This window comes from Phascolarctos cinereus, unplaced genomic scaffold (genome assembly GCF_003287225.1).
Source record: "Phascolarctos cinereus isolate Bilbo 61053 unplaced genomic scaffold, phaCin_HiC Scaffold_7;HRSCAF=346, whole genome shotgun sequence".
Classification (NCBI taxonomy): Eukaryota; Metazoa; Chordata; class Mammalia; order Diprotodontia; family Phascolarctidae; genus Phascolarctos; species Phascolarctos cinereus.
In genome coordinates, this window is record NW_027556180.1 from 31,843,883 (window position 1) to 31,866,138 (window position 22,256).

The 22,256-nt window shown below is 39.7% G+C and overlaps 1 protein-coding gene across 1 annotated transcript; it reads right to left on the reverse strand.

Annotated features, from left to right (window-relative positions):
* Positions 1–213: 213 nt before the first annotated feature.
* RPL22L1 (ribosomal protein L22 like 1) lies at positions 214–4,758 on the reverse strand. Its single transcript, XM_020980366.2, has 4 exons — positions 4,657–4,758; positions 1,107–1,199; positions 831–952; positions 214–437 (listed from the first exon to the last, which is right to left on the reverse strand). Exons 1-4 carry the CDS (start codon positions 4,663–4,665, stop codon positions 293–295), a joined length of 369 nt encoding a protein of 122 aa, XP_020836025.1. The 5' UTR covers positions 4,666–4,758; the 3' UTR covers positions 214–292.
* Positions 4,759–22,256: the final 17,498 nt, after the last annotated feature.

Here is a 22,256-nt window from a genome sequence, read left to right on the forward strand (position 1 = left end):
AAATGAAAGGAAAACAAGGTACCTTCTGAGTACCCTTTCCCTCAACCCACCTAAAAAGCTTAGATACTTCTTCTCAAAGTTCTACCTAGGAAATTTTAGTCAATAAGAATGACCATAAATAAAAATCAAATGTAAATATGGTGTTGTTTTAATCTTAAGACCTTGAAACACAACAAGGTCTTAACATCGTTGTAAGTTTTATATGCCAATAAATTAAAGTGTATTTATAATGTTTTATTCTTTTGAACAGTTTTAAAATTCAAAGCCCCCAAGAAAGGGCTCAGGTTCCCATTTAATCTTCAGATTCAGAACCTTCCTCATCTTGACTAATCTGGAAATAACGTAGTTCGTAAGTCTCCTTGTCAGACGCAACCACACGAAGCCAATCACGAAGATTGTTCTTCTTAAGATATTTCTTGGTAAGATATTTTAAGTATCTGTGGGGAGAAAAAAACGTTTATATCTGTATCTTTAAAAATCAGACGGAATTAAATAATGATGTGGTCCATTAGCATCCATGTCCCCAGGGCACTTTCCAGATTTGGAATTCTTAGTGGCTTTGGAGAAACAGAATGAATTACTACTACACTCCCACTCGAACATTCAAACACGTACGCATTAATCAAGAGACAGGGACAAGGGCCAGGGAAAGTCAGTCAATATTTGAACCACAACCGTAATGTTGGCATGTGGCCTTTCCCCCGTCCCTTGCCCACAGTGAAGCCATTTTAAGGTAGCAATGACATACAGCACAACAGGCTGCCTTTTAAAGCACCCCTTTCCACGATGTCAAGCTAGATAAATAAAGAAAAATGAGATTACGCTCTTACCGTTTAGAGAACTGCTTCTCAGACACAACGGTGATCTTATTCTTGAAGCGTTCAATATGAACAACATTCCCTAGGTTCCCCGTTTTTCCATTGACTTTAACTTTCTCCTTCAAGAATTGCTCCTATTTTGAAAAATACAGAAAGAATACAACACTAGGGAAGGCACCCTAGGAATACAGCTTAGGTTAAAATCATATTCTCATTTATAGATTAGCTAAATTCTAGTACTACAAATTCAAAACCTCCAAGGATGTATGTAAATAAACTGCTACTTACAAAATTTCCAGAATCAAAGATTCCATCTTCAACTGGATGAGTAAGGTCAAGGTTAAACTTCCAAGTTGATCTCTTAGCCTTCTTATCTTTTGGCTTAAAAAAAAAAAAGCAAACAGACTTATCAATAGTTATTCTAAAATTAATATTACTCTATCCTACAAAATGCAGTAGATCTATTAGAAAATATGAGCCTCAGAATATGCCTTATATTCTACACTGTTCTTAAACCACAGTACATGCAGAAGTTTGCCAAGAAAGAATTTTAAATACATTATAGGAAAAAAATAATTCAGTGAATATTCCATTGTGGCTCCTTTCATAAAACAAAACCTAATTTAAGTAGAGATTTCCACATTATTTTGAGGCTTGCTCTTCAGCTATGATAATTCACCTCTTAATGTGTGTCAGGCACCAAATCTTGTTAATTTAACTGTTAAGAGGCTCTTTAAAGACAAACCCTTTTTTCTTTATTATGGAATTAGGAATAGATGAACCTGCAGTAATTATGACTAGTGGGCCTGTAAAACACTTTTTTTTTTAAAAAATTCAATCTCTCAATTAAAAAAAACTTTTCTTCTAAATAATTATATTTATATAATATATTATTATTATTATATAATAAATAATTTCCACATTATTTGCTTAGTTTTAGCAAGAATCCAGAACAAGAAATTTTTTTGAATTCCATTAAGTTAAGCTCTTCTCTGTTTTCCAAACACACAGGGAAAAGTGCAAAAGTTTCCCCTAACAAGCTGGGGAAAGCATCAAAAGTTTGAAGGTTTAGAGAATTAATTTTTTAAAAAAATTTCTGTATAATTTTTGTAAGGAAGCAGTTAATTCTAAAACTAAGTTCAACTACAGCTGCAAAAATGGAATTTCGATTCCTTGGTTTTTCGCTATTTTCTCCAAATTTTAAATTATTTAGTAAGAAAAGTTTTTTTTCAATTGAGAGATTGAATTTAAAAAAAAAGTGTTTTACAGGCCCACTAGCCATAATTACTGCAGGTTCATCTATTCCTAATTCCATAATAAAGAAAAAAGGGTTTGTCTTTAAAGAGCCTCTTAACAGTTAAATTAACAAGATTTGGTGCCTGATACACATTAAGAGGTGAATTATCATAGCTGAAGAGCGAGCCTCAAAATAGGGGTGGTTCCTAAGGCCCCATGATGCCAAAGAACCTGGGAAGGACGGTTAATCTAAAAGATTTCAATGATATTACTTGAGACGTCCATTACCTGTTCACCCCTGGGACAGGGGCAAGTCACTGAGATTAGACAAAATCATTTCTCCTGAAAAATTTTGACTACACATCAAAATCAGGTTCAGTTGTTAGCACATGGTAGGCGTGGCTATGCCCCACAGGTCTGAAAAGGGGCTACTCAACACTGTACAACATCCTGGATTACTGCCAAGGTCTACACCATAACTCACGGCGTCTAAAGTTCCCATGTTTGACATCAGAGGTCAAGTGCAGTTACTGGGATAACACAAATACTATGTAGCAGAACAGGGATTGTGAGATCTTCTTCCTTCCAAATCCAGCATTGTTCACTGTTCCAATGTATCTTACAGGATACGAAACAAGAAACACTTGTATACAACTTTCCAAATGTTACAGAAATGTGAACTTAGTCAATCACTCTTTTTTACATAACATTTTCTCTGGCTGTCCCCCCACTGGAATGCTCCCTCCCCATCTCAAGTTTCCATTAAGTCCCATCTTTTAAAGAATGCCTTTCACAACCCCTCTTACCTCAGTGCTCTCCATTAACTATCTCCTATTTATCCTGCATATACGGTTTGTATTTATTTGCTGGCATGCTATATCCCCCATTAGCCTGTAAGTTCCTAAAGGGCAGGGACTATCTTTTTCCTCTTTTTGTATCCCTACCCCAGAGCTTAGCAACAGGGCCTGTCTCCTAGTAGGAGCTTAATAAATGTTTGCTAATTTGATGGGAACACTGGAAGTGGTGCCTGATTTGGAGAGGTGCTTTGTGGTTGAGATCCAGTTGTTAAATGATCTTTGCTCTCCAAAAGATTTCAATCAGTAGATGACCTGAGGACCTGTCACATCCTACCTCTGACAGCTACCACTTGTGGGAGAAGATTGCCCAAGACCAGCTGAGCCACCTCCTTGGGCCCCAGTCCTTCTATCATAGGAGGGAGTTGTGGGGGACTTCTAAGGTCCTTTCCAGCTCCAAATCTACCCTATACAGTGGGCACAGAGAACAGAGCACTGGACCCAGAGTAGATGAGTTCAAATTTGGCCTCAAACATTTCTTGACCAGCTGTGTGACACCCTGGGCAAGTCACTTAACCCTGTCTGCTCAGTTCCCTCAACTATAACATGGAAATCCTAAGAGCACCTACCTCTCCCAGAGTTGTTAAGAGCATCAAATGAGATCACTGTAAAAACTTAGCACAAGGACTGGTACACAGCAGGTAATACATAAATGCTTATTCCCCCCCAATCTATAAAACTGGAATAACAGAACAGACACCTCCCAGAGTTATTTTGAGCATAAAATGAGATAAATGTAAAATGGCTTAGCACAGAACCTGTCACACATCAGGAGTTACACACATGCCGATTCCCTCTCATTTATAAAATGGGGATGATACAGCATCAAATATTTGTAAACAGAGCCTGGTACACAGTAGTTCTACCATAAATGCTTATTCCCTCTCTCATTTATAAAACAGGGATAACAGCATTGACCTCTGAGCTGTTGTGAGCCTCAACGGAGACATTTGTAAACGGAGCCTAGCAGAGAGCGTGGTACACAGTAGGCGCTACATAGATGCTTATTCCTTCTCTCATTTATAAGATGAGGATAATAGTAGTATCCATCCCTGAGCTGCCGTGAGCCACAAAGGAGATATCTGTAAACGGAGCCTGGCAGAGAGCCTGGTACACAGTAGGCTACTTATTCCCTCTCTCATCTGTAAAATGGATGTAAAAGCACCGACACGCCCCCCACCAAGCCTGTTGTGAACAGCAAACGGGCCTTCAGCACGAAGCTGGTAGACAGCAGGCGCAGACTAAGTGCTGACTATATTATTGTTATTATAATTTCACAAAAACAAACCTGAATACGCACATAAATTACATGAAGACGTAAATCGGAAAGCGTACAAACACTGGCGCTGTGAAATCCCTAAGGGGAGACCCCAGACCCCGCTGACCCGCCCCCGACCTCGCAGCCCCCCCGCCCTCGGGCTTGGCAGCGGGGAGACCGAGGCCCGGGGCGGGTGACGAGGCCCCTCCGGGCTCAGCGGGGAGTCCAGCCCGGCGTCCCCCAAGCCCTCGTGGGGGGGGAAAGGAAGGAGTCGGGGAGGGGACCGGAAGTGCCCGGCCAGGCCCGACGCTGGGCGCCTCACCCGCCCACACGCGAACAGACACGCGCACAGACATGCGCACACTCACGCGCACACCCTCGGGGCTCCCACCGCATCCCCAGGCCCCCAGGCCCCCAGGCCCCCAGGCCCCCAGGCCCTCAGGCCCCCAGGCTCCCAGTCACTAGCGCTGCTGCCGCCGCCCCGGCTTACCGGCGCCATCTTGGACACACTCGTCACGGAAAGAGGGAGCCGCGCTTGCGCGCTTTCTTTTTATACCGCGGCGTACGCCAACGCACGCACAGGGTGACGTAAAGCCAGGAGACGAGGATCTAGGAGGCGTAAGTTGGTAACCAAGGAGACGAGGGCGTGGCCTGGAGTGGGAGGAGTCGGCGGCGTCCTCAGCTGTGAAACTGGCTGAGCTGTTTTCCTAGGTCCTAGGTCTTTGAGCAAGAATTGGGGGCTGTGATGATCCCCTTTTTACAGATAAGGCAGTGGAAGCTGGAAGAGGTTAAGTGATTTTTGTCCAGGTTTTTGGGTCCGGACCCCAAGTCCCATGCCCAAATCTAGTGTGCATCCTGGCTAACATAGAAATCCCTCAATTTTGGCATGCGATGAAACAGATTTTTCTATATAGTTTAGGGTCAAAAGCTGTACAGACAGAATAGGAATGAGTATCGGAAAACTTATGCTTATTGAAGGCAGGAGCAAGATTCTCATTCTGCGTCTCTTCTTCCCCTTTCTCTTCCCCCACCTCCAGCATAGATAGGAGCACTTCGTAGATGGATGATCACAGTCGTGCAAAATGTCTCTTCTCTTCCACATTCTGCTGTCAACTCGTTCTTGTGACAAAGACAAACCACTTCTCTCAAATAAGGAGGCAGCATAGCACAATGGCTAGACCACACTGGTTCTCTGGTGTCAGAATACTTGGGGTCACCAACTAAAGCCCAAATCCTACCTTCTCCAGGAAGGCTCTCCCAATCCCTCTTAATTCTAGGGCCTTCTCTCTGCTAATTGTTTCCTGTTTAGTCCCCATATGTTTCCTCTGCCATTAGATCATAAGCTTCTAGAGGGCAAGAAATGCCTTTTGACTCTCTTTGTATCTCTAGCATTTAGCATAATGCCTGGAACATAAGTGGTGCTTAATAAATGCACTTTGCCTGTTTGTTCCATCTTGGGCAAGTTATTTAGTTGGGGGAGACAGCTAAGGCTGGGCTGGATGGCTTCTGAACTCCCTTATTATTCTAGAGCTTTTATGTGTAGTGGATAGAGTGTTGGACATGGAGTCAAGAACAACTGAGTTCAAATCCCCTTCTAGAGAGGTGAAGCCAAGATGTCGGAATAAAAGCAGTGTCTTATTTGAGCTCTCCCTCCAAATACCTGTAAAAAATGGCTCTAAACAAAATTCTAGAGCAGCAGAACCCACAAAAAGAGAGATTGAAACAAATTTCCAGTCCAATACAACCTGGATGGTTGATTGGGAAGGTCTATTGCGCCGGGCTGGGAGAGGAACGCAGTTCAGCGTGGGCCACAAAGGCCGCACAGGCAAAGACCAGGCCTCAGTGAACCTGGAAGGCTCTCAGAGGACAAATCCCCTTCTAGATATTTACTAGCTGTATCACTAGGTACTTAACCTATTAACTGCTCTTAAAGCTTAACTGTGCAAGTCACTCAACCTTTCTTTGACTCAGTTTTCTCATCTGTAAAAGGGAATAATAGCACCTACATCACAAGGTTGTTGTGAGGTTCAGTTGAGGTAACAAGTTTGCAAACCTTAAAAATGCTATATAAATGCTATTAGCATCATCATCAGCATAATGGTGAAAAAAGCCAGGCACTCACATTCTCAGTCTGTCTCACTTTCTAACAATTATAAAAATTTAGTCCTGGCTCTTTTCATCTGTGTTTCACAATGAACTGGAGCTAAGCTGAGTCACCTGACTTCCATCCAGAAGGCCAAGAAATCACTGACCTGGGACACAATAGAGAACCTAGTTTCCCGTGGAAGATCTTTTTGCTCTGTCTAACCCACTAAATTAGGCTAATTTCAACAAAGGTGAATTGAAGGCAGGAATCTAAAGAGGGATAGAGACTTCTCAAAGTTTGTATAAAATTGGAAGATTTTTGTACCTCCTAAAACTATTGACTTTTTTCAAAACCTTGGGCTTGTCTGTGGAGAAGTGATAAACTCTATTTCCTTATGCTGTCACTAGGGACAATGGAGCCTAGCAATATAGTCCATACAGCCATTAGGCAGCAAGATTGGAATGCTTGTTAGATCTTGAAGTCAGAGAACCTGGGCTAGAATCTGGGCTCAATTACTTATTATTTTTGTGTGACTTTGAACAAGTGACTCACTCTCTTCTTCGGACTTCAGTTTCTTCACCTGCAAAATATGGATATTGGACTAAATGACCCTTAAGGGTCCTTTTAGCACAGAAGCTTAAGGTGCTTGCTATTGGTGGACTCTCCAGGCCGTGACAAGTTACCACCTGATGAAGTAACTTACTACCTGATGAAGCTGTTTGAAAAAGGGAGATCTAAAAGCAGTTTAAGAAAGATTTCCAAATAACCAGGAAACCCTGCAAGATTCTTATTTAGGAGGTAGGAACTTTCAAAGATGCTCAAGTCAAGCACAACTTGTCTGAAGATTCTTTTTCAAAACTCAAATATATTGTTCATGGAAGAGAGGATATGCTTGCAGCATGACAGATTCTTTTGGAGTTAATTTGGGAAGATCAGTAAGTGTGTTGGCTAAATTTTATAGTATGGTTTATTATCATTCTCATAAGAGAGCAAGTTGGCAATTAATAATAATAATAATAATAACAACATTTGTATATCTATATTTTAAATATATTAGCTCATTTGATCTTCACAACATCCCCTTGACATGAGTGGAAACAGGAAGGACTAAAGTTTTAGAAATCATCTTTGATACAGTTTAGCTATGTACCATTGGACAACTTACTTCTCTGCATCTCAGGCCCCTCAATGTAAAATGAGGGTAATAATGTCTATGATCCACAGGACTCACTGATTTTCTAGTACTATAGTTTATGAGCCCCCACTGGTGTGCTCCTTCTGATTATGCCTTGTTAGCAGCCAGATTTAAAAAAACCAACTTTTAGAAAGGATTATTTACTAAGAGAGTATGGTAAGAGTTGGCACAAAGTTGGCACACAGCATTCCCCCAAAAGTCTGTGACACAGTTCCTCACCACCAGTACATACAGAGTCCAGGAGTAAGTGGGCTGAAGGGCAGAGTGCACATGCGGCCAATTGCCAGAAATCTTTTTCTTCCCTTCATAAGGGTACTAATGAAGTACTCCTTAGGCATAGTGTAGCATTTTTATTGGGCTTCTTGTAGAGTTGTGAAGCTGACTTTCCTCAGTGTACCTGTTGTCCTACAGATGCTGCTACAAATCTGATAAAAATGACAAACCCTCTGATACTTCCAAGCCCACAAGGCCATCTTCCAGCCAACTGAGGGGAAGAGGAGACTCATTTCCTCCCCCTTCAAAAAATCCATTCCCCTTCAGGGATTTAGCTGCTACAGCCCTCTGTGCTATTAGAAACTCAAATCCCTGATTCTAAAGTAACTTGCTGGTTTTATATAAGCCCTGTAAGGCATCATCATCATCATCATCATCGTCATCGTCATCATCATCATCATCATCGTCATCATCATCCATCATCATTATAATAGCTATCATTTATATAGTATCTACTATGTTCCAGGCACTATGCTAAGTGCCTTACAAATATTTCATTTGATTCTCACAAAAACCCTCTTCCACCAATCCAAATGTACTCTCGTGCAACATCATTTCATTCTATTCAATAGCTTTCAAATACTTCTAACTTAACCACGGACTGGTTGTACCTAATCTAAACTCATTTGATTCACTATTGGTGTCCTCACCTGGTTAAGGTATCAAGGCATAGAAACTTGTTAGTTACTTTAGGCAAGGGTAATTGGGCTATTGATTAACTCAATCCCCACATTTACATCAGTATTACTACATTTTAATAGGGATATATAAGAAAATAATTTGGAATAAAAGTTCAATTCAGCATGATTTTGGAGATTCTCTTGCTCCTTCCCATACCACCCCAATCTTAGTCATTATCTATCTACCTCTTTGTGGTTCACCAATTCCTCACTCAAGTTTCCAATGACTCAGTAAGAAAAATCTCCTTGAGAAAATGCATCCTTGTTCTTCCTCTTCCTCTTTTCTTATCCATTAGATAGTTGATGGAACAACTTAGTTGGAACACAATTTAAACTCTGGGAAGTTCATTGATAGGGCCACACATAAAGCTATCTGATTTAGGATCTTGTAGAATATATCTGAAGGGGTCGTATATTTTCCTCTGACAATTCCAACTAAATTTTAGCTTGACTTAGAACCCAAGGGTTTGTTTAGGGAAGGCTGGATAGGAGGGATGATCTCTCAAAGACAAATCTCTTTTAGCATAGAAACTTCTTCATCTCCTTTGGTGTCTTGAGCATTAAATTCCTCAGGCTATGAGGGGCACACTTGATACCCCTCAAACTGGAAGGGGCATTGTGGTCCTCTCCAAGATACTTTACTGGATCCCAGATCCTATGGTTAGATCGAGAAAGAACTTTCAAGATAGTTAAGTCAAATTCTAAAAAGAGGGCTGGATTTTGAGTCAGAGGACCTGGGTTAGAACCCTGGCTTTGCCATGTGTATGACTTTGGGAAAGTCAATTAACTCTCTGAGGCCCAGTTTCTCCATCTGTAAAGTAAGAGGATGGAAAGGATGACCAAGTTTTCTTTCAGCTCTAAATGTTTGAGCCTCTTACCACTCCCTCTCCCCCATTTTGCAGGTGAAGAAAGTGAAGCTCAGACGAGGAAAGTGACTTAGTGCAAGGTCACACAGCTGGGAACTTCCAGGGTTGGGTTTTATCCTAGATCCTCTGACTTAAAATCCAGGCTTTTTGTAGACAATAGGTCCATTACAGGGCAATGCTTACAAGCTTGTAGAATAACTCAAGGACTTTCCTGTCAGCAGATATTAATCAGAGCACCTTCAGGCACTAATTTCATTAGTCTGAAGCAGACTCTCTAATCACTGTGAGCTTCAGGAGGCACTGCATGAATTCAGCGTTCCTCAGAGACATCCTAGGCCCATACCCAGACACCTGCTTTCACTTGTCCCTTGGTTCCCCTCTGAACTCAGAACGTGCTAAATTTAAGGCAATTATGAAATGAATAAATATCCTCTTTGGACTGGTTGTATTCAACAGACCACTGTTTTTCTGCTGCTTACAAAGGAGACAAGACCTTAATTTTGACCATAACGTATTCTATTGTATAAAAACATGTTTTACTTGGTTCTGTAATTCTTTTTATCTCAGACTGACCTAATTCCACTTGGCCCTCCATTTCTTTTGCCTGGAAAGTACTCCTTCCTTGTCTCCACTCCCTAGAATTCCTAGCTCTATTCAAGGCTCAGTTTGTGTCATCTCTTTTGGGAAATCTTTTTTGATCCCATAGTTGTTATGCTTAGTGGAGAGAGTCGACTTGGAATCAGGAAAGTGTGGGGTTCAAAATCTCACCCAAGACACCTACTAGCTATGACCTTGGGCAAGTCACTGAGCCTCATTTTCCTTATCTGTAAAATGGGGATTATAAATAGCACCTATTTCAGAGAGCTGTGCAGCTCAAATAACAAGTGTCATGTACTATGGAAACTCTAAAGCTCTCTATTACTTCCTTATTACTATGCCTTATCTGTTTACCTGGTATATTCCAGAAAGTAAGCTTCTTGAGGACAGGAACTTTCTTATTTTTGTCTTTCAATTCTCAGCAATTACTAGTGTCTTGCAGATACTAAGTAGTTAATAAATGATAGCTTTTGATTGGATTGCATTTAACATATTTCTTTCCTATTTTTCTTTTTCTTTTTAAAGTTAAAAATGACATTTTTTCCCATTTACAAAACCTTCATTCATTCAATGGCTTAACAAATATTTATTGCATTCGACTGTGATCCTCATGAGGCACATTATGACGTCAGATGTAACACAGCGAGGAAAAAATGGCAAAAGGGCAACCATAGGGGAATTCCAAGTTTTGGGGGACAAAATGTGGTGCTGAGCACTGTGTGCACCACCATTCAAACAAAGGGAAAAAGGTGGCATGTTTGTGAAGAAATGACTAGGGAGGCAAGAAATCACTTCTCCTTTACTCTACCAATCCAAACGTATTTACTGAAAACCAGTCACACGTTTTATTAGTCTCTCTATTAGCAGCTGTGAAGAATACATCAAAAGAATAAGACATAGTCTTTTTTTAAAAGTAGCTTATAATCTAGTTTGGGAGATGAAAGTAACATGTAGGAAGTAGAATAAAATAGAATACTAAAGTATGCATAACTTATGATAAATACAAAACAGTGCTGAAGGAGGCCCTAGCCTAAATTAAAAACAGATCTAATAATTGGAGAAATATTAATTACTCATGGGTAGTCCAAGCCAATATAGTAAAAATAAAAATACTACCTAAATTCTTTGACTCATTCAGTGCCATACCAATCAAACTCTCAAATAATTACTCTATAGAACTAGAAAAAAAATAACAATCTAGAGGAACAGAAGACCAAGAATCTCAGAGGAAGTTAATGGGGGAAAGTAGGAAGGAAGAGTTTCTAGCTCTTACTTGATTGAGTTTCAGATCTCAAACTACATTACAAAAACCATAATCATTGAAACCATTTGGTATTGGGTAAGAAATAGAGTAATGAATATAACAGATGAGGTACATAATTTATAGAATCAAATGAGCACAGTTGCCTAGTGCGAGATAAGCCCAAAGATCCCAGCTTCAGTGGTACAAGCTCACTTTTGAAAAAAAGCTATTGGGAGAGCTGGAAAGCAGTCTGGCAGAAATTAGGCATAGACCAACTATATCCTTTACTATCATCATATACTCAGATGAGCTTCATGACTTACACATCAAGGGTGACATCACACACAAATTAGTGAAGAAAGAAAGAAATTGCTTGCTGAATCTATGGAGAGAAAAAAATTGTGATGAAACAAGAGATAGGGTCACAGAAAGCAAAATGGACAGTTTGCATAAAATTAAAGTTTTTGCAGCTAAAATTAGAAGAAAAACAGGTAAATGGGGAAAAATCTTTGCAGTAATTAATTTCTAAGATATATAGGGAACTGATTCAAAGGTGTAAGAATAAGCGCTATATGCAGGCCCTGTGTTAGGCAGGCAGCTCAGAAGAAAAAAAGGCACCAGAGTAGGAATGAAAATGTGTGCAGTAGCAATTAATGGACTGTTCCAGCTGGAACAGAGTTCCATTTGGGAAGTTGGAAAGAAAGGTAGGGACCAGACTGTGAGACTTAAACTCCTCACTAAGGTGTCTAGAGTTTATTCTGTAGCTAAGGGAATTATTGAAGAGCTTGGAATAAGGGGAATGAAGTGATACTTTAGGAAGATTAGTTCTTGAAGCAGATTAGAGGATTAGAGGAAGGAAATATTGGAGGCTGGGAGAGCAGAAAGGAGGCTACTGCAATAAACCAGGGGTGATGGGCAGGGTGGGAAGGGGATTCCTTGTTTCTAGAAAGACATGATGATAAGTAATGCAAGTGGCTTTCTCTCTGATTTGGAGTATGCACATGCATTTTTGTGGTAGGTTCCAGTCTGTTAATCATATTATGGTTGGTTCATTGGCTGCACAGCAAGAACTAGGGTGCATTTGGAAGATACTACCCAGCCAAAACAAGGGGGTCATGATTCTGATGGGGTTCTTGTGCTTAGACCCCAGTCCTAGGACCATACCTCTCCCCAGCCCAAAGACCCTATCTTTGGCAATAACTCATGAGTGGGCCCAGTGAGGCAAACTATCTCTCCCTGCTATAGGAACAAGATGACCTCTGTAGAATTTCCTTTGTATGAACAAGATTATCTTGTACCAGCAGAACTATCACATACTGATTCCCACAGTTACCATATACAATCCAGAGGTCAAGTCATAGATGTCAACTCCAAAGTCTATCTTATTATAGACAGATGTACAGACATACAGACCCCTTAGGTATCCCCCTCACCTGCCCAGGCCATGCCAGTAGTGAATGACACCTGTGCCTAAGGTATAGAAACTATATGTTTACCACCTAATTAGCATACTTGGAACATCACTCACTGAATCTTTCCTATATAAGCTTTAGCATCACTCTTGTTAGGTTGCAAGTTCTGTAAAAGAGCTCTGCCCACCTTTATCAGTGTTGTAATAAATTTTTTGCCACTTAATTGGAAGACTGCTTGAGTCCATGAATTCTTTCTACAACTCTTCCCTGAACCTTGGTATTTTGGGGTCCCTACACCCCTAAACCCAACAAATAAATAAATAAATAATGAATAAACAAAAACAATACAAATTGTTTTCCCTAATGGTTGAACCAGTTTGCTACTCCACCAGCTGTTTATTAGTCTACTTATTTTCTCTCATCTCCTCCAACATTTGTCATTTCTAATAGGTCTGAGGTGGTATCTCAGAGTTGTTTTAATTTGTCTTTCTCTAATCAATAGTGATTTAGAGCATTCCCCTCCCCATATAATTATAGATAGCCTTGATTTCTTCTTCTGAAAACTGCCTGTTCATATCCTTTGACCATTTATCAATTGGGAAGTGGCTCTTATTTTTTATAAATCTGACTCAGTTCCCTATATATTCGAGAAATGAGGCTTTTAGCAGAGAAATTTATTGTAAACATTTTTGATATTGCTTCATTGTCTGTGGTATCTTTTAGCAAAATGTAGTTTCCCTGATTATCTTTTTTAATTAGGTCTGATTTTGCTTTTGCTTTGTCTGAGATCATGAGTGCCACCCCTGCCCTTTTTTTTAAAAACTTTATCTGAAGCAGAATAGATTGTGTTCCAGTCCTTTAACTCTGTGTGTATCATTCTGGTTCAAGTGTGTTGCTTATAAATAACATATCATTGGATTCTGGTTGCTGATCTATCTGTTTCCATTTGGAGGTGAGCTCATCCCATTCACATTCACGGTAATGATTAACTGTATATTTCTCTCCATTCTATTTTTCTTTATTTATTCTTCTCTCTCTCTTTTTATCCCATCCCTCCTGTAAAGTCTGTTTTGCTTCTGACCACTGCCTTCCTTTTATCATTCTTCCATCCCACCCCTCTATTTCTTATCCCCTTCCTCTCCTATTTCCCTATTGGGTAAGATTGATTTCTGTACCCAACTATTTATATATATTCTTTCCTCTTTGAACCAATTCTGATGAAAGTAAGATTGAAGTCTCACCTGCCTCCCCTCCCCCATTTCCCCTTCACTATACAAGCTCTTCTTTGCGTGCCTCTTTTATGTGAGAAAAATTCTCTCATTTTACCTCTCTCTTTCCTCTTCTTCCAAGTATATCTTTCTCATCCCTTCATTTTTTTTAGATAATCCCAACATAATCAACTCACACTCATACTCATGCTCTCTATGTAGACTCTTTCTAACTGCCCTAATAGTGATAAAGTTCTTAGGAGTTACGTGTAACATTTTCTCATATAGGAATGTAAAAAGTTTAGCTTTATAGAGCCTCTTATGATTACTCTTTCATGTTTAACTTTTTATGCTCCTCTTGTGTCTTGTGTTGGAATGTAAAATTTTCTGTTCATCTCTGATCTTTTCATTGGAATGTTTCAAAGTCCTCTATTTAATTAAATATTAATTTTTCTCCTTGAAGGATTATACTGTTGTGCTGGGTGGGTTATTCTTGATTGTAATCCTATCTTCTTTGCCTTTAGAATATCATATTCCAAGCTCTCTGTTACTTTAACATGGAAGCTGCTAAATCTTGTGTAATCCTGACTCTGTTGTTGTTCAGGCACGTCCAACTCTTAGTCATCCCATAAACATGTCCATGGGTTCTCTTGGCAAAGATACTACAGTGGCCTCAGACCAAACACTTGACACTTACTAGCTGTGTGACCCTGGGCAAATCACTTAACCCCAGTTGCCGAAAACCAAACAAAGATACTACAGTGGTTTGCCATTTCCTTCTCCTATCCCCATTTTATGGATGAGGAACTGAAGTAAATAGGGGGTAAGTGACTTGCCCAGGGTCACACGGCTAGTAAGTGTAGACAGATTTGAAGTCAGGTCTTCCTGACTCAAGGTTCTGGGCTCCATCCACTGTGCCATCTAGCTGCCAATCCTGACTGTGGCTCCACAGTACTTGAGTGGCTTCTTTTTGGCTACTTGCAATGCTTTCTTCTTAACCTGGAAGCTCTGCAAATTTGGCTATAATATTCCTGAAGTTTTCATTTTGAGATCTCTTTCAGGAGGTGATCAGTGGATTGTTTCAATTTCTATTTTACCTTCTAGATGTAAGATATCAGGGCAGTTTTCCTTGATAATTCCTTGAAGTATGTTGTCTAGGCTTTTTTTTTAATCAGCTTTCAGGTAGTACAATGATTCATAAATTTCACTCCTTAATCTATTTTCCAGGTCAGTTCTTTTTCTAGTTAAAGAGTTTACATTTTCTTCTATTTTTTTCATTCTTTTGACTTTGTTTTATTGTTTCTGGAATTATTTTCTTCAGTGAGCTTTTGTACCTCCTTTTCCATTTGGCCTATTCTGCTTTTTAAGGGATTCTTTTCTTCAGTGAATTTTTGTGCCTCTTTTACCATTAAGCCAATTCTATTTTTTAAGGTGTTATTTTCTTCAGTATTATTTTTGGGTCTCTTTTACTAAACCATTAATTCTCTTTTCATAGTTTTCTTGCATCACTCTCATTTCTTTTCCCATTTTTCCTCAATCACTTTTATCTTTTTCTATAATGCTTCCAGAATTCTTGTTGAGCTTGGGTCCAATTAACATTTTTCTTTGAGACTTTGCTTGTAGTTGTTTACACGGTTGTCTTCGTCTGTCTTCCCTGTCACCACAGGAGATCTTTATTGTTTGCTCATTTTCCCAGTCTATTTCTTGACTTTGAATTTTTTATGTTAAAATTGGGCTTTGCTCATCTGGGAGTGGGGAAGCACTGTCTCAAGCTCCCCTAGATGCTGGAACTGTGATCAGATCCTCAGCTCTGCTGCAGCCACAAGCATAGAACTTCTTTCTGCTTTGGAACTGCAACCAAGGCCCCTCCTCCCTTGTGACCAACCACAAGTGCTCTTCTCCACCCTGAGACTATGACCTAGAACTGTTTATGTGCAATGGAATTGCCAATCAGTGCCAGCTTCACCCAATGCCATCAAAGGGTCCTCTGTAATCTCTTTCTGATCAGTTATCTGACCCTCCTGACCAGCTCTGGGCTGAGATCTTCTGAAGCTGCTGCTATTCCTCTATGTGCTCCAGGCTGGCACCCAGCCACAGATCTCTCCTGCTGACCTCCTTAGGCTGGAAAAATGTCTCACTTTGACCCCTGGTTGGCTCTGCTGTTCCAAAATTTGATTTGAGGCATTATTTTTAAAGTTTTGGAGGGGAATATTGAGAGAGTTCAGCTGGGTCACTGCCTGTAATCTACCATCTTAGCTATATCCCTAGAATCCTGAGGGGGTGGATGTAGACTTCCATACTTTAGTATGAGGTGACAGGGGCTGGGCTATAAGCACAGCATTTTGGACTTGGAAAAGACCAATAAAACTTGAAGAAATAGTTTAATTTAGTGTCATAAAAATTAGGAACCCAACAAAACTCTTCAACAATTTAAAGTATAGTGACAGTTTGTAAACTATGAGAATCTTAAGAAATCACATTACTAACAACTTGAGAATTTATGCTATGATTTAAAATGCAGATAAATATAACTCCTTGGGAAGGGGACATGCTCAGCTAGCATTCCAAGCAAGCACATGGGGGCTTAGGATGGATGAACTTGCTCCAAAGGGCAGGGAGGACCCGAAATAAGGAGGACACTAAATAAGAATGGCTTTATTCCCCAATTGATAAATGGTCAAAGGATATAAACAGGCAGTTCTCAGATGAAGAAATTAAAGCCATCTATAGTCATATGAAAAAAAATGCTCTAAATCACTATTGATTAGAGAAATGCAAATCAAAACATACCACATCATACCTATCAGATTGGCCAACATGACAAAACAAGAAAGTGATAAATGTTGGAGAATGTGGGAAACTTGGAACACCAATGCATTGTTGGTGGAGTTGTGAAATGATCCAACCATTTTGGAGAGCAATTTGGAACTATCCCCAAAGGGCTATAAAAATGTGCTTACCCTTTGACTTAGCAATACCATGTCTAGGTCTGTATCCCAAAGGGATCATAAAAATGGGGAAAGGACCCATATGTACAAAAATATTTATAGCACTTCTTTCTGTGGTGGCAAAGAATTGGAAATTGAGGGGATGCCTATCAATTGGGGAATGGCTGAATAAGTTGTGGTATATGAACGCAATGGAATACTATTGTACTATAAGAAATGATGAGCAAGCAGACTTCAGAAAAACCTGGAAGGACTTGTTTGGACTGATGCTGAGTGAAGTGAGCAGAACCAGGAGAATATTGTACACAGTAACAGCCACACTGTATGATGACTAACTTTGATAGACTTAGGTCTTCTCAGCAATGCAAGGATCTAAGACGTCTCCAAAAGTCCCTTGATGGAAAATGCTATCCACATCCAGAGAAAGAACTATGGAGTTTGAATGTAGATTGAAGCATACCATTTGCTCTTTTTTCTTCTTCTGTTTTGTTTCTTCTTTCTTGTGTTTCCTCCTATTGGTTCTAATTCTTCTTTACAACATGACTAATGTGAAAATAAAAAAAAGAATGGCTTTAATACACCCCAAATTAGAGGCATGAAGAAAGATACTAGGAATAATCCTTTTCTTAGTTTTCCTACTGGTAATTTAGGATAGTAACCCGAACACTGACTTTGCTAGGGTCCTGTGTACCCAAGCCAGAGCCTGGGGACTGTAAGAAGATTTTCATATGTTAAACTTTTTGAGTGTTCTCCCTTCAAATCACTTCACATTACTTTGGGGCTTGGCTAAAGTCTTTCTCCCCTGGGGAACCTCCTTCCAACTTTAAAATAGAAAGTTTTTGTATCAGAATGCTGCATACAATATCTATTCAGTCTTAAATGCTTCACCTATCCATAAAATGCATTTCATGAAAAAAAATTTACCCCCAAAGATCTTAAAGACTTGTAGAAAATGTGTTTCTATGGCATATCACCCCTTGGAAGGCTGGTGAGTTCCCTGGACAGCCCTGTGACATTACTAAAGAGCAGGGAGACAAAATTCCTGATTTATTTATCTCTGAGTTGTGATGTTATGCATGGCATAAGTGAGGGATACATGGCTTCAGGTAGGTGGCACAGTGCATAGATTGCCAGGCCTGGAGCCAGGAAGACATCTTCCTGAGTTCAAATCTGGCCTCAGACACTTACTAGCTGTGTGACTCTGAGCAAGTCATCTAACTCTGCTTCAGTTTCCTTGTCTGTACAATGAGCTGGAGAAGGAAATGGCAGACCTCTCCAAGTATCTTTGCCAAGAAAACTCCCAAAGGGGGCAGCTAGGTGGTGCAGTGGATAGAGCACCGGCCCAGGATTCAGGAGGACTCGAGTTCAAATGTGTCCTCAGACACATAACACTTACTAGCTGTGTGACCCTGGGCAAATCACTTAATCCCATTGCCTAGCCAAAACAAAACAAAACCCCAAAAGGAGTCACAAAGAGTTTGACAGAACTGAAAAATGACTGAACTATAAGTCAGCTCTACATGAAAGTTCATAATCAGGTTTTCCTGGTGCTACTCCTAAAAATATATTCCCCATCCTCTAGATACAAGCACCTTTGGCCACATTTTAATTCCAGTTTTTTATGCTATTATTCTTCTGTGGAAATCTCACTTTTTCCAGTTAGGAACTTGGACCATGATGTTCTTTTAGATAGATGGCATAGATGTCTTTATGCTTTTGTTTTATTTTGTCTTTATACTTTTAGAAAACATTGTGAATGTCACAAAATTTGTTGTTCATCTCTCTGGGAAAAGTGACCCCTGCCTCCCACTCCAGCCCACCCCTGAGACCTTCAATTCTAATTGTTAGAAAGCTTTTCCTTTCCTTTTGCAACTTTTCCTGCTTATAGTTCTATCCTCGGGGGCCAAACAAATCAAGTTGAATCCCTCTTTCATTCAACAGTCCCGAAAATACTTGAATATGGCTGGCGTTCCCTTCCCCAGGTTCAACATCCTCAGTTCCTTCCATTGATTCTCATAAAGTATCAAACTGTGGCCCTTCATCATCCTTGCTGCCTACTTCCACACTCTTCTTCTCTTGCCTTTTCCTAAAATGTGTCCTGAGAACACAAGACTCCACCTGTGATCTCATCTGGGCAGAATGGGAGCTTTTAAGTAAATGTGCAAGTATCACAGCATTGTACATCCCTGGCTAATCATGCGCTCAGGAAACATTGTCACGTACTGTGCTTGAGATCATCAGCTAGGATCTGAGGTGATGTTCACATATTTCATTGTCTTCCGTTTTCTTCGGATCTACATTTGTAGTTGTTTCTTTAACACTGAAACATGCTCAATTTGAATTTAATTTCTACCATATATATCACCACTCCTGCTCAATATTCCCATTCCCATAGGGAGTTGTTGTCCTTTGTTGTCTGACCTCCCATAACCCCCAACCTAGGATCTTTAAGTCATACCCTTAAGTCATATAGCTCAAGTGCTTCTCTATTTAATCCTATATGGTAATAACAGGATGTCACTATATTAAATATCCAGCAAGAAGTACAGCATCTGAGTTGCCCACCAGGTAACAGGGTCTTCCTAAGAGGCTGTAGTATCATCACTGGCCACCCTAAAGGTTGCTCAAGCTGCAAACCCTTACTATTCTCATTCTATCCCACCTCCACCCTACCCACTAAACTCACTGGTGGTAGTGGCGGAGGTGTGTGAGAAATGGATTATTACTCAGAGTATTTAATATTTTTGGCTTGTACATAGCTTGTGAATCCCTAACCCATCTACACCCTATCTTCTTTCAGTTCATGTTCCCCTGTGTTCACAGTTCCAGAGACTCAGCGTGCTGAGATCAGAATTTCTTAATGCTTTTAGAATGATATGCATCCAGTGCCCAGAAGGAAACAGAATATAGCATGTTTTTCAAATAATATATACTGGGTCAAGAATAAAACTTTTCATTATTAAGGGCTTGTCTGGACCCCTGCTAGCATACATGCAAGCATGCATATATATACCACCACACTTAGCTTGTAAGGGGGGCAGTAACATGTTGGCATGGAACGAGGGACTCATAAGTACATTTCCTAAGCCATATAAAAGCTTTGGTACTGAAACAAAGAACAAATGAGTTTCCAGTCTGATATTCTATTCTGAGGATAAGGATCTGCCACAGTTTGTAAACTAATACTAGGCCACCCTGGGTTTAGGCAGAAAAAAAGAGCCATTGCTGGGTGACAGTGAGACTTCAATTTCCCCTGAGGCACCGTTCAAGATCCAGCAACAGCTGTTTACTTGAGAACACCACCTGCCATTTTTTTGCTAGCTAAGTAGCTACACCCACTCTTGTAGTCAGTTAAGAACTAGTTATATGTGAGTACCTACGTAGGAAAACAGAATGTTTTAAGAGCTAGCAGTAAGAATTTGAACATAGATAAGAGTATTCTATTTTCTTCCATTACTAAATGGGCCAAAGTAAGTGTCTTTGGGCCAACTACCATGTACTTACTACATGCCAAATGACTGAGTTAAAAAGAATTTATAGTTATACCTCAGTATAGACAGAGAGGTTGCATACTACATTTCCAAATAATCAAGTTAAATTCTGTTGTTGCCTATTCCTAATAAACTTTTAAAATGTAAGTATTTTAACTTTTAAGCAGTCCTTTTTTTTCCTCCCTCAATTGCTGCCAATTTCCCTAGTAGATATTATTTTTGTATTAACCCACATCGGTGAGCACAACTTGATGTTTTCTAAAGCACGGGTAGTTTCACAGACTTTCCAATAGATGCTTGGTGGACAACTTAATATCCAACAACTAGATTTAGGCAACCCATTATATTTAGTTCTTTCAGAGCGCCCATGAACTACTTAGTGCCCTAGAACAGGCAATTTACAAAATGACACCAGCAGAAACTTAAACATGGCACAGAACAGCATTACCTTCCCTCCACATCTGTTCCTGGACCTAGGCATCTACGACAGTGGAAAACCGCTATATAAATGAGCTCCCTGGAAAAGCCATCTCCATAGACTACTTGATTTTCCACTTGTTCCTGGCTTTAATTCCCAATGCCAATCTGCATTCAGTACTGCCAGGCTGACTTTGCTAGTCTCTGTTAGTGTGTCATTAGCCTCTGTTCTTCACAATGTTTGCCAAACCTGCCCATCTCCTCTCCCCTCTTGATATCCCCGATATCATTCGGGCCTGGCGTGGCTTCTTTGACTCTGCAGTTCCTCTGCTGGCAGGCAGCACGCTGCCCACTTGATGCCTAATGACGCTGTCAAAGAAGTTTATTTTTGCTTTCAATCACTGCTGCTTTGACCACACCCAACCTCTACTTTTTGGGGCCTTAGAGTTATAAAGAAGAGAGCCAGAATCTTCACCTTTGATTCCAGGTTTTTCCCAGACTACTCTAAAGATCTCACTCAGCCTTAAGAGGATCACATTTCGAAATTTTAAGAAGCATTAAAATTCAATATGTTAATTTCCTCAGGAGTGGTTTTATCTTCAGTATAAAACAAATAGGAACCAGTTACTTTTCTGTAATTATTGTGTGCTACGAATTAACAGTTGGTGAATGGAAAAATCCATATATTAAAAAACTGCCAAAAATTTTAAATGGGGAGCTATATACACATAATGAAAGGAAATAATCCACCACAGAATTCTATACATAAGTTTAAATACTTATTTTATTTTTCTAAATGCTCTAAGTTGAAACTATGCTCTAAAAACAGCGATGAATAGAAGAGCAAATCGTTTTAGCTTTCTAACTTTCTGAGGAGTCATTTATTAACTGTATTAATACTTTATAAATAAGAGACTAAATTCTTTCTAAGCTTTGCTCAACTAATTGAAGCACACTGCTTACCTTTTAACGAAAAATTACTTTTTGAATGGTCAATATTGCAAAAGACACAGGATTTTCTGAGTTTATAAATTACCTAATCTATTTTTTTAGTTTCAAAATGTGAAATAAATTTAAACAATCCAACAGATATATGAAAGAAACCTGTTAGTAGTCCAATCTTGCAGAAAACTGAATTAGGTGTAACTGCATTAGGCTGCTACATTTTTTTTTTTTTAGCAAACATAAATTTACCCTAAGATTATCTCATTGTCAAGCAGGTGACAACAGGCTGGCATGGAGAGGTCCTTCCCAAAGACCACAGTTAGATCACAAACAAAATGCAACTAAACTTGGAGTGCTCATTTCAGAAGGTCTTTTTGGGCTTATATAAACTCCAGAATCAGTAGATTTAGAACACTTTTGGGAATGGTGGGTACTTATGATGCTGACAGTCATATTAGAACTAAATCCTTTTTCAGTTTTCTTAGAAACTGCCATTTTGAAGACTCCACTCTTCCTGCCCTCCCTTTTGTAAGGAAGGGTTTTATCCAACAAATATACTGCACATTGATGCTCAGATTTTTCATCCACCATTGTGAAATGCAGTATCTTATAAATATTTTTAACTTTCTCTATAAGATCACTTTTGACAACACTTTTGTCAAAGCTTGGAAATTGGCAAAGAGTTTATGGACAAATAGTTTTGTTTAGAGTGTATATGATTTATCTAAG